The sequence below is a fragment of the Drosophila arizonae genome, chromosome X (genome assembly GCF_054131065.1).
Source record: "Drosophila arizonae isolate 15081-1271.41 chromosome X, UAZ_ARI_1.0, whole genome shotgun sequence".
NCBI classification, from domain to species: Eukaryota; Metazoa; Arthropoda; class Insecta; order Diptera; family Drosophilidae; genus Drosophila; species Drosophila arizonae.
The window spans coordinates 17,148,121-17,161,200 of record NC_142927.1 but is presented as its reverse complement, the minus strand read 5'-3'; the positions used below and the strand labels follow the sequence as shown (position 1 = coordinate 17,161,200).

At 41.7% G+C, this 13,080-nt stretch overlaps 1 protein-coding gene across 5 annotated transcripts in view; it reads left to right on the top strand.

The window, feature by feature from the left end:
* The window catches only part of futsch (microtubule-associated protein futsch), a 70,805-nt gene that overhangs the window by 31,019 nt on the left and 26,706 nt on the right, over positions 1-13,080 (top strand). For all 5 annotated transcript variants that reach the window (XM_089474674.1, XM_089474675.1, XM_089474673.1 and 2 more), the window contains exon 3: positions 8,471-8,569. In XM_089474674.1, coding sequence (XP_089330800.1) covers positions 8,471-8,569 — 99 coding nt within the window. The remainder of the gene's footprint in view (positions 1-8,470; positions 8,570-13,080) is intronic.

The window sequence follows — 13,080 nt, the reverse complement described above, 5'->3', positions numbered from 1 at the left end:
AAATGTGCAAATTTCTCTCTCTATTATACAGAGAACATACATATCATATATACATCTCGTCTGTCTGTCGTTTTTCATTTTCGGGAGGGCAGAGGACAGACGCTCTGTATAATCCTAATAAATTTGCGCATTTAGCATTTGTTTTTCATATCTCATATTACAGCGTGCAGTGGAAAAGTTTTACGCCAAATTCGCTGGAAATGTTTGCGCTCGCCTCCTCCCAGGATCCATTCGATTTATTTTCTTGGTGTCTGTTGTGGATTTTACAACGTTTGGTTTTGGCCCAATTTGAACAAAGCCATTAACATTGATTAGCAATTGGGTTGGTGGAACACTTCATAAGATTGCGCATACGTCATGTGGGCCAAAAAGGACAACGCAAAGCAAAGCCACGCCGACAGACATTAAAATATCGAAATGAGTCAACAATGAAAGCAAATGAGAGCATGACGCATGACCCAAGCGGCTGACGCAATTTGCGAATAATAAAGAAACTGAGAAACGAAAATAGATTTTGGCCAGAGCCAAGGCCTAGGAAGTCAAGTGCATTTGCCCAGCTGAGTTCGGCCAGCGTTGTTGATTCTATTCGATAAGTTAATCTGCAGCCTAAGGCCCTTTGGCTTTGCTAAAATCCTTGAGCATTTTGGAAATGCATTTTTTATATCCATTGTTTGCCCGTTTCTTAGAGCTGCCCTTTAGAAATAGTTAGCTGGCATTGGAAGTATGTAGGTGGGGGGGATGCTCGGAATATGTTCAGCTGGGCATAAAAAAAGCTTGCCCACAAATTGATTGCTCTATGCATAGCACTTTAAAAACTCGGGCTCCTGGAATGGGCGTGATGTACCCGAATATTTTATCTCATCTCCATTGATTATTCTTAGACACAAACTAGATATCTGCATCTTCGTTCATACGGACGGATGGGTAAACGAACGACGGATGAACGAAACAGCGGACGAATGAGCTGACAGATGGAAGGCCAGTCTGACGAGCTGACGAACACACAGACGAATGAACGGACAAACGTAACGAACGAAGAGACAAACGAAAGGAAGTCGGACGTACGAATTGACGGAGTAATGGACGGACGAGCTGACGAAGGGCAGGACAGGTTGATGGGCTGATGAACGCAAAGATGATCTGGCGAGCTGACGAATACACAGACGAACGAACGGCTCTATGAGCGAAGGGACCAAGGGTAGGAAGAACGGATGTGCGAACTGACGGAGAAGCGGATGGACGGGCTGACGAACACACGGATGAACAAATGGACCAACGGAAGTTAAGGCGGACGTATAAAGTGACGGTAGGATGTACGGCCGCACGATTGGGCGAATACACAGACGAACGGGCGGACGTTCGGAGGAACGCAAGGAAGTACGGACGTAAGGACTGACGGAAAATCAGACTACCGCACGTGCCCGACGAACATGGCTGAGGAACGATGAACGAGACGACGGAAAGTTTTAATGAGTTGACTATTGATCCTGCCCAAGAATGTAAATACTGTAGGCTCTTTTGCACACCCACTTCTGCTTCTTACGTCCCCTTTCAATAGAAAACAATTGAAAGCAATGAAGGTCAACTGAACTGATCCTGTATCCCCTGGTCCGCATCTACCGCTGCCCATAACAAATATCATTGGAAGATCAATAACAAAGTTCCTTTCGAATCTCACTCGATAGGCCACTGCTAAGACTTTGCATAGCTATTTATTTCTTCCGCTAAAGGGCGATTAGGCCCAGCTCTGATTGACAATTGTTCCTAATCTGGGCCCGTTTACTGTTAATTGGAGGCAGTGTAGCAGCAGCTATGGGGGCATGCCACCTGCCGTGGCATAAGCCTGCGGGCAGTGTGCTGCGTGCAGCTGACATCCGTTCGCCGTTCGCCGTTCGCAACCGACTGTCGACGGGTGATATCAGATTGCCACGCCTCCCTATCAGCCCGCAGGCAGCACTGATGATTGAGTTGCTGTCATCGCTGTCGCTCGCGTTGTTTGTCGTTGTCGTTGTCGCTCGTAGGGGCGGGGCCGGGGCGGGGTGCAGAGGCTGTGCTACTTGTTTGCACAAATAGTTGCATAATTTTGTGCACTCGCGCTAAAAGCCACTCACAGCCCCCCACAATACCCCACAGCCGCCCCCATTCGCGAATAGGGGGCGTGCCTGGCTGGCAGTCAGATGCCAGATGCGAGCATTCGGCGTGTTGATTTTGATGTAGCTAAAAAGCCACTTGTCGTTTGTTGGCTGCTCTTCAAGTTGTGCGCGTTGAACAAGTTTGCATAGCCAAATGAATGTGGCGCGCATCGCAGCGCATCGTATCGTATCGCATCCTCCATCCACCATCCTCCATCCGCCATGCCCCATGGCGAGGATATCTCAAGCCTCTACAGCCGCCAAAGGGCCAAATGCTTTGCAATGCATAAATAAATACATTAAAAGAAAATTAAACACTCGGCCCAGCCCTAATTGCATTTTATGTGCATTGCAAATTTGCTTTACACTTTTCGCGTCGAGCATCTGTAAGACACAGCGCTGAGAGCTAAATGCCCAAAATATTGCCATAGATCGAAAGCAAAAAGCATATAGGGATATTTAAGAAGGAGAAGAAGAACTGGGGGTGACTGATGAAGGGACGTTTCTATTGTGTATAAGGACTGCCTTATGAGGCAAGCTCTGATCAGTGAATGAAAAGATGGGTGAGTCTTCAAGCAGGCAGTCCTCCAGATATTTTTCATAGCAACTATAAATATATTCCATGTATACCAATTTATTTCTATAATTGAGAACTTGAACAATACATGTTATGTTTGGAGTATTTGGCTAGCCAATACCCGGTAATTGCAAACACTTTTAATATATTTAATATATTCAATTGATCTTCAATGTCAAGAATTTTGTAAAATTTTCAAATATAATAAAAATAAAAATAACAAATAAACAAATATAAACTTAAAAATAAATCTCAAAATATATATATATATATATAAAATGCCTACAATTTAAAACTAAAGCTTAATAATATTGAATATAAATGAGGGTATCAAAATATATATGTCATTCCTAAAAATAAATACTAAATAATTTAAAAACTCTAGCTACATAAATGTAACGGAAAAAGTTATGGATTATTTGAAGATATATTTCAAATCTCTAGTTCCAATAGGTACTGAGATCAATGAGTTAGTTCACGACGAACCGACGGAAGAACAAAGTTGTAGTTCGACTCTTCGCCTTAATCCAGAATACATATGTATAAGTTATGTGGTCTGCCACGCCCACATTTCGAATGGGTGCTGGGAACCAAACAAAGAGAGAGAAAATGAAGTAAATCTCCATAAATATTTGAAAGAGTTTATTAAAGCTGAACATTTTGCACGTGGGTCCCAGTGGATGCTGTGCACAAGTTTTGGACAGTTCTGACAGATAAAACAGCTGACAAGCCAAAACAGCCAGCAAAAAAGAAGAAAGCAGAACGTGTATATGTGTGTGTGGGTGTGTGTGTGTGTGTGCGATTCCATTGTGGGCACTGATTTGTGCAGTCATTGCAAGTTTCTGAATAACTCGCTGCTGGTCGTAAACATTTCAGTGGCTCAGCTAAAAGTCGAGATAAAAGCCAAGGCGCAAATTTAAAGAGTGAGAAAACGTGCAGGAAAATGAAAACGAAAATGAAAATGAGTATGGAAAACAATACGGTGCCTGATTGGACACAGCTGATAAGCAAGCAGCGATGACGATAAGCGGACGACGGATAGACGACGAGAGCTGATTGCCCAACAGACCGGGTGACTGGGGCGATTGGGGTGCGGCTGAGTTGTTGTTGTTGGGCAGCCGAGGCAATTAAAATCAAAGGACCAAGGACACAATGGGTGCGATAGAGAAAGAGAGACACATAGAGAGAGAAAGAGAGAGAGAGAGAGAGAGTGGGGAGTGGGGAGTGGCAAAACAACTTGAGCGAAAATAGCGATTCATAATTGGTGATAAGAAATGTAATTAATTGGCACAGGCCAGATTTATGGGCAAAGGATAACGGAAAGCTGAATATTCAGACGTGCATGAAGATGCCTTATTTATAGTGATTTGTATATAATAATTAATACATATATATATATATATATATATATATATATATATATATATATATATATATATATATATATATATATATATATATATACATGTAAACTTAATATACCTATTTCGGCTTGGCAGCTGAGCCCATCTATTATGAGTGTTGGCCAAGCCAACCTCAAATTGATTATAGCTGAATTGAATTGCCCATCTAGCCGAGCTCTGGCTCTCATTAATATTGCCAAACCAAGTGCAGAAGCCACAGCTCAGGCTCAAATGAATACGGCCGACTCTGGTACTTGTCTACCATCTGGCATCATCATAAATCTCTATTACACAAATATCTACAGCTGTTTCACCTTGAGGACCGTGAGGACGGCACGCAGACATCGAGCCCCTAGAGAATGACTAGATCTTAATTATAATTAACAATATTAGCCTGGCTGGAGTATTTGATTGTTCATTTCACTGAGCTCGTTGCGTAATTCAGTAATAAAACAAAGGCGCGCACACGAAATGCAAAGGTTACAAATTAAACACTTGACATTGAAGCGAAGCTGAGCAAGAAATTATATAAATAAATGAGTGCCAGCTTCACACAGACACAGACACACACATACACACACACACACACGCACACACACATACAGGGGCGTGCACATGAAAAATTGAAGACTCACTCGCAGATATCAACGCATAAATACTAAATGAGTGTGCGAACAATCACACACCCATACACACAAAGCAGGGCACAGTGGCGCCACCTAGCCTCAGACTCAGCTCCAGACGGCGAGGTACGTTTCTGTGCGCTGTTCCCAGCGTCTGAGTGGCTTCATTCGCCCGATGATTGCTCAAGAGAGCGTCCAACACAGCTCTATATATATATATACACATATACATGCGTGTGTATGTGTGTGTGTGTGTGTACATCCTGCGCGTTTCCTCATTATTTTTGTGCAATCGCTGTAGGCGCTTTGGGCGCTGCCTTTCCCACGACCCTTCCATCTTTATCCCTATTGTTGTGCAGCTTTTTTTGTTTGCCCGCACAATATACTGATCCGACTCATGTGTGTGTATGTGTGTGTGTGTGTGAAAAGTGTTAAGATTTTACATTTTTATGCCGCATGCTCAACTTGTTGTTGTTTTTTGCGCATTTCATTATTTTTTTGCTCTTCTTCGCTTTGAATTTGTTCGTTTTGTGCCATTGCCTTTTGTTGCTGCTGCCAGCCATTTGTGCAAATTGCTCAACAGTGTGCAGCTAAGAGAAAGAAGAAGCAGCAGCAGCAGCAGCAGCAGCAGCAGTAGCAGTAGCTGGCTACTAGTCATGCCACTATGGCAGCAGACAAACGGGGCTTAGAGCACCCAAAAGGACATGGCAAATCGAATGCGATGATTGGAAACACTTGGAAAACAATTTGTTTTTAGTTAACAATTGGATAAAGGAAGAGAATGAGAGAGAGAGAGAGAGAGGGAGAAGAGAAATTGTTGACAATTTGTTACCATTTAGCACCTCGTTGTATAATACTAATTAGAAGGAATCAGTCAAACAGAAGCAATCAGTATCAAATTGAACAGCAGCTTTAACATGGACTTTCGAATTGAGAGATGATAGAGAGAGAGAGAAGGAGACAAAGAAAGAGAGAGAGAGAGGGGACAGTTAAAGATAGCAGCAATTTATGGCATTTTAGAATATAGTGAATGCAAATATGTCAAACTGGAGTATCATTTCTGGCAGTCAGCGGCAAATTGAAAGCAGCTGTCATAAGTTTAACAGTAGCTTTAGCATTGAGTTTTGCATTGCTTGGGAGCTGACTGATTTGAGGCAGTGAGAAAACAAAAACTCTTATTTATAGTTGGCAATTGTATAGAGAAGAATAGAGAGAAAGATAAGGAATGAGGAACAGAATGAGAGACTTAAAGCCTAGATAAAAACTTGACTATAGAGGGAGATCGAGAGAGATAAATAGAGAGATAGATAGTGAGCGAGATAGAGATTAAATGTTAGGGACAGGAAGAGAGACTTTCTGCTAGATGGAATCAGTTACACATACATGTATGTATTTCCTAGCAGTCAGGGTGAAATTGAACAGCAGCTTTAACATGGACTTTCGTCGATCGACTTGACAGAATATCAGTTTTGTGGCCTCTGACTCAGTCGATTGCTGTGGTCCGCGCCGGCCGACACTTGACTCGAGTTGACAGCTTCATTTGCGTCGGCTTTATGCACATTAATGTCTGCGGGCCAGCCGGCATCAAAAATGAAAGTTAAGCGCTCATTAAGGCATCATTATAATAAGTTATTCATTGCAGTGTGCACGAAAAGAACTCGTGTCTGCCGCTCATTAAATTCCAGCTGCCTGGCCGTCCCCAAGCTACAAAATGGGACTCCACAGACTCTCCGCTCTTGCTTTCTCACTTTCTCATATTTGAATAGGTTGCGAAGCGAAACAAGCAGAATGAAACGAAGGCATGAGGAAGAAAAGGCGAACATTTAGCAATTAGAGTGGAGTGCAGAGCTCTTAAAGCAGCTACAGGCTACAACTGTAGCTACATCCAAGTGCAGGCAAACATTTAATAGTTATTTGAAATTCATTTCATTTTGCTGTTAGCTATTCGCAAAAAAAAAAACAAAAAAAAAAAAAAGAAGCAAAAATGCCAGGCAAATAGTTTGTGGTACACCGAAAAGGAAATGCTAATGATGCACTTTTCATTTTTTGTTTCTGGTTGAAGAGCCAACTATTTTGGTATGTGTATTTGCAAATACTTACACTGAAGTACAATGTACACACACACATATATACGCATACACACACCCAGTGGGTGAAGGCTGACTTAATTTGTTTACTAAATGACATAATACCCAAAGAGGCCAACTGGCATTGGCACTGGCACATACATAGCTCGGCTATATATAGAAATATATATAAAGCAATTCTATGCGGGCCAACTAAATATCAAAGACAGGGGAAGCACAAAACGCAAAAACTAAGGCATTGCTGACTCTGTGTGCGTGTGTATGTGTGATGTGTACCATATGACGTATACGTAACGCGAAGGAAGAGTCGCAACTTCTGCGTTTTTGTTGTCTCATGTTGGCCATTTATCAAAATGGCAAAAGCAAAAAGTTACTGAATAACAACGTCTCATGACACATTCTGTAATTATAAAATTAATGAAAAATTTATCAACTACACACACACACACACACAATTATATAATAAGTGTGTGTATATATTTTGATAAATGAGCCAAGCATCGTTATGGCAGCTGGTCAACATTTAGTGCGGATGCACTTTAGACAAGCAATACGTAATTGCCGAATACGATACGACATGCCCAGCATTATTAGCTCTCATTAAGAGTGAAGAAGAGGAAGAAGATGTTGAGCAATTAGCATTGATATTCAGGCAGCGTACCAACTGGGATAAGCCAATGAAATGTGCCCTGTTTATGTCTAATGAGCTCTGAGCTATTTATTTCCAGGCCAATAGCTGAAATAGGGCTATAAATTCTGAGCTAGTCAAACTCGAATTGTGCCAGGTAATAATTAGCTGAGGACATTACGAGAAAATCGCAATCAAAGAAGAAAGAACGGGGACTGCCCAACTATGAGATACCCAAAACTCTTCAAAGAAATTCTTTTTTTTTCACACATAATCTGGGCTTTACTGTAGGAACAAATCATGCTCTTGCTTAGACTGTCTTAATCATATCATGAAATCCAGATTATGGCATTAGCTATCAAGCTATGTATACAAATTTAGTAAAATTATCGATTTTTATCGAAAAAATAATGATTAGCTCGAATTGCGGAAGTAAATATTTGTAATAGCCTAGGGATTGCTTGAAAGTTACGGACGGATGAACGAACAGATAGACGGACGAGCAGACAGGGCAGTGCTTAATCGACTCAGTTCGTTATCCTGATCAAGAATATATGTATGTATATACTCTAAGGGATCAAGAATATATGCATATACTTTAAGGGATAGAGCACGCCTTTTTTTTTACATTCAACAAAAAACCAAAGTCTGACTCTTCGTTCTCAGTGAATCGAGCGAATAATAATTTGATGGGATAAAGCTTTAATCTTGGTTTAGCAGCCTGCAGACTTATGATAAATTAAGCTATTAAAGATATATTTTACCAATTGTATTTATTATAATTCTAAAGCCATAAAAGCTTAAGAAACTGAGCTAAAAAATAAACCATATATATATATTTATAGACTAACTGCTTTTAATACATCTCTTAGCTTAATGGTAATATTGCCATCACACGTAGCTTAACATAAATGGATTCAATTCAATTGAATTGAATTCGCTTCATTTCTATGCCTTTTGTGATGCTTTGGTACGCGACTTATCACCTGATTTCTTTTCTATTTCTTTTGTCACATGCAGGTTTCCTGTCCTGGGACGTATCCGATTGTCATGTCGACCTGGAGGAGGAGCTCAATACAATCACACAGCATGCACCCGAGGGCGAGGAGGCGCGTCACGGTAAGTTGGATATCCGAAGTGAATGGAGCAGCCAACGCAGCTCTCAGCGCTCAGTTCTCAGTTCTCAGCTTTCAGCTCTCAGCTAATTGGGCCAGCGAAAAAATAGAAATCGAACTTCAATCCAATTGAAAGCTGTCGCACCGGCAGCTCATAAAAAAGTGAGCTGAATGGGCAACTCATAATGGCAATAAGTGGAATTCATTTGTTAATTAACCCTGATGGGGACAAAGTTCGGCTGGCACTTTTCCTTTTCCTTTGACATTTGGCTTTCAATTTGCCCGCTCGTCGTGTCACACGGAGGGCGCAGAGCTCGCGGGGGAATATAAATTGCTTTTCGAATTTCGAGCGCTGACTTTGCAATTATTCAACTATTCAAATAGCTGCTGAAAAACTACAAAACTACAAGCCAACAAAATACAAAATCATTCTAACCAATTATGGCGATTGTCTTTCAACAGCTTTTCACAATTGGCATTCATCAAAAAGCCCAACGCTCTTAGCACTCAGAGCTCGGCGCTCGGTGCTCGGCGCTTCTCAAATGCGCTTTGTTCCCTGTATGGCTTTTGTGTAATATTAAATCCGAATCCGAATCGGAGTGGCGCATTTTCATTTTCATTTTCATTTACAACGCAAACAACAACAACAGCAACAGCAAAAACAACAATGCAACAACAATGCAACAAAGCCAGCCAAGTGTCGGGATATTGTGCGGGCCTCTCGGATTTGGTTGTCTTTGCGGATTAGCCGGGAACAACGTTGTTGAAATGCATTCAAGTGGCTGCACTGCATCGGTTGCACAGCCAGCCAGCCAGCCAGCCATCCCCCCTTGTCCTCCCCACCCAACTCCTCTCTCACTCTCGCTCTGTTTCATTATTGTTTGTTTTTCTTTCTGCTTATTCTTTTGTTTGCCTGTTGCCGTGCCCCGCCCGCCGTTGGCCAAATATGACTCTTGTCTGACTATTGCAGCTACACACAAATTAGAAGCTGCCTGCTCCATGGGCTTATCAGAATTATGCTTGACAGTCGCAATATCAAACAGTTTAGAGCCTAAGCTGCGCTCCCTGCACATTCACATTCGAACTCGAGCTCGCACTCGACTTGATAACAAAGCCCAATTACGAGAGCAAACTGCCGGAGATCCATCTCATGATAACAAGAGTCGACTATGGGTATAAGCTGCTTGAGCTGAGTTAGGCTCTACTGGAGGCTCAGCTTCAATTAAAACTGAGACAACTGATGTTTATTAAAGCGCAATATTTTATTCAAGATGGGACTGCTTATGCTGTGTAATTTATTACAGATTGTTTTCCATTTATTTTATTGCTGCTCGCTGGCAAACTTCGACCAGTGCACTATGGGGAAAAATCCAAATTATCGGGTATTAATTAATAACTTGAAAACTAAGCCAGATTTTTTGATCCGGTTTTTGTATTATTAATATGTATACCATCAGAAATATATTTTAGAAAAATGGGCGTGTCACCGCCCACCCAAAAAAAATTAATTAAAATTTTGTATTAAAATTTTTTTTTTTTTTTAAGAATTTTGCTTGTTTATACTTTAAAATAATAATTTTAATTGAAAACAGTCGAACTTTCATAAAATCGAAATTAGTTTTCTTCAGTTTCGAGTTCCAGATCAGCCAGAAATATTGATCCGCTGAAAAAATTCGGGTTCTTCAACTGATTTTATTGTGCCTTCAACTTTACATAATACAAGACGTACAACTTCATTAGACAGCGACCTATATGCTTTCAAACTCGTTTCTAAAGATTTGCTGAAGAAATAATCTGATCAGATGTATCCATTGCTTTATCAACCATCAGCGAAATTATGGATTCTGCTATCCTTCTATGCGTGATGAAATTAGTCTGATTTATAGACCTGGTTGTGCAAATTAAAAGCTGCCTTGCGAAAAATGCCTACAGGATGAACAGTATTTTCCATAATTTGCCTCAAATGAACAATTAGTTATAGTTGCTATCATAGGCAGTCATTCATAGTTCTCAGCTAGTTTTTGTTCCTGCTGCATTTCTTCCATTTGGCATTTATATTTTGGCAAAAAAGCGGCTTTTGCTTTTTTAATATCATTAATAAGTTGAATCAATATTAGTCTTATTTAGTTTCGCCTTAAAAAAAATCTAAATTACTATTTCTTGGTTATAGTTGCACTGCAGTGCAGCAGCTTGAGTGTATATAAATATATGTAGCATACTTTGCAGCACTCGGATGTCAATGTGATGTGCACAGCGTCTGTCCTTGGGCGTTGCCGTTGCCTCCTGCTGCTGCTGCTTTTACTGCTGCTGCCGGTAAGTGCAAGAACAGCACCTGCGCTCAATGCCTTGCTGCCATTGTCCAGGCCGAGCACTTGGCAAAGTGAATTCCGCATTCGCATTTTTGTTTACACAGCCCGCAAGAAACTACTCAAACAAAATGCTCAAGTGCCTGCTCTCAATAATGATGCCAGCCAAGCGGCATAAGAATGGGACACGCCGAAGGACGCCTCACTTGCAATTGCAGTTGAAAATACTAAAGTTTTGAATATCTAAAATATTGCTGTAATGTCCAAGTTGGCGAGATGCAGAGATGCAGAGATGCACACGCCCCGATGCTTGATGCCGTTGATGCTGTTCGCTGGTTTTTCTGGGGCTTTGTGTGCCTTGCATAGACTTCACGGGGCACTCTAATTTGACAAAGGTTAGGAAGCGGCCGGCCGTTGGCAAGTCGATAAAAGTCGTCACCTTCGCTGACAAAGCGTTGTCCTTCATTCGGGATGCCGCCTCTGGTGTGCCACCGCCGTCCACTATGCAGTCGACAGATATCGTTTACCTAACGCCACTTTGTTGGCCCAACAACAACTGTCAACGGCTGCCCAGCTGCCCAGCTGCCTGGCAGCCTGGCTGCTTGGCTAACAAGCGAAAGCCGGAGCCTCTGCTTGTCTTTCATGTTCTGCATAGGGTCCTGTCAAGCTGAGAGCTTTCACTCTGCCTTCACTCTGCTCCCACGCTGCTGGGGCAACTTTTTGAGCAATTACAAACATTTGTTAACAAGCGCATAATATACGTATAGAGATATATATTTTATGGCTTATACTCTTCAACGGCGTCGTCCTTCATTATCAACGACAAAGTTATGCTTAAAAATTGAATTTGATGCAGTTTGCTTAAGTTTCCTTGCGGGACTTGGACAAAGTTCGCTGCACAAACTTTGCCACCGACCGGGCTGCCCTGCGCCACTCCGAGCATCCCCCGCAGTGCGCTGCGATTCCACTTGAGCTGGGTCATAAAAAACGTTGCTCTACAGCGAGCTACTCATTAGTTGTCCCACACTGACACTAGCCCCAGCTCCTGCTCCACACCCAATCCCATCCCCATCCCCATCCCCATCCCTTGGCCAGCTGTGCTCCATTCCTTTATCTATTTGATTAATCGCGGCATTAATAATACTAAGTTGTTAGTCACTTAAAGTTCGTTTAGCTTTGTTAGCCAGACAACTTATTTACCCAGTGCAATTAGAGCTGACGCTATTTTCCACCGACTGCTCAACTGCTCACAAAGTGTGTCAGTGTTGTTGACAACGCAAATCGAATCGAACGTGGCAATCGATGTAATGACTTCATTCATAATTGAGTTTCTACCTTTACCTCTGGTCGCTCATTCACGTTACATGCTAATCGAAAAATCAAGCAAATCAAGACTCGATTTTTCACCCTTTACTCCATACTCTCTGCTCCTTTTACTTTCTACTTGTCTGCATTCTCTATTCTCTATTCTCTATTTTCGATGAATTTGCTTTGCTTTGAGTGCGTGTCAGCAGTGGACAGCGCACAGGAACGAATTCGAGACTTGAATCCTAAAAAAACTTATGTCAATTACCTTCCTACATACTCATCACTACTCTCTATAATCTGTAGTTCCTTGCCAGTATTGCATACTACATATATGGGCTCTACAGCCCCTTCTACTCTCTATTCTATTGTCTCTTCTCACTATTCCATACTAGTGAGTAGTCCCTTCTCAGCAGTCCCTTCTCAGTATTCCATATTTTATACTTTCTAATCTATAGTCCCTTCTATTCCATACTCTACTTCTTCTTCTTACTATTCCATAATCTACACCTTCCCTTCTTAGTGCTCCATATCTTCTATTCCATACACTATACTCTCCTTTCTCAGTGTTTCATGTCTTCTATCTACTATCTTCTCTCGATAGCCTGCAAGTATTTATTTCCACTCTGAGAATAGACTCTGAGGGCTACCGATTGCATCGGCTCTTCAACAAGCTCGGTCGCGATCGGTTTCTTTCTTGCGCTCTGGTTCTTTCTTTTCCTGTATGTATGGGTATTGAAAGGAAGGCTGTGTTCGCTAAATACATCGATTGCGTACGTGTGTGCGTGCGTATGTGAATGGGGAGATCATTTGAGTCGCATTATGCGAACGTCCATCGTGTCTCTGGCTAAACGATGTTCGTGAAAAAAGCGTCACACGAATAGGAAACAGAAGGAAACAAAGT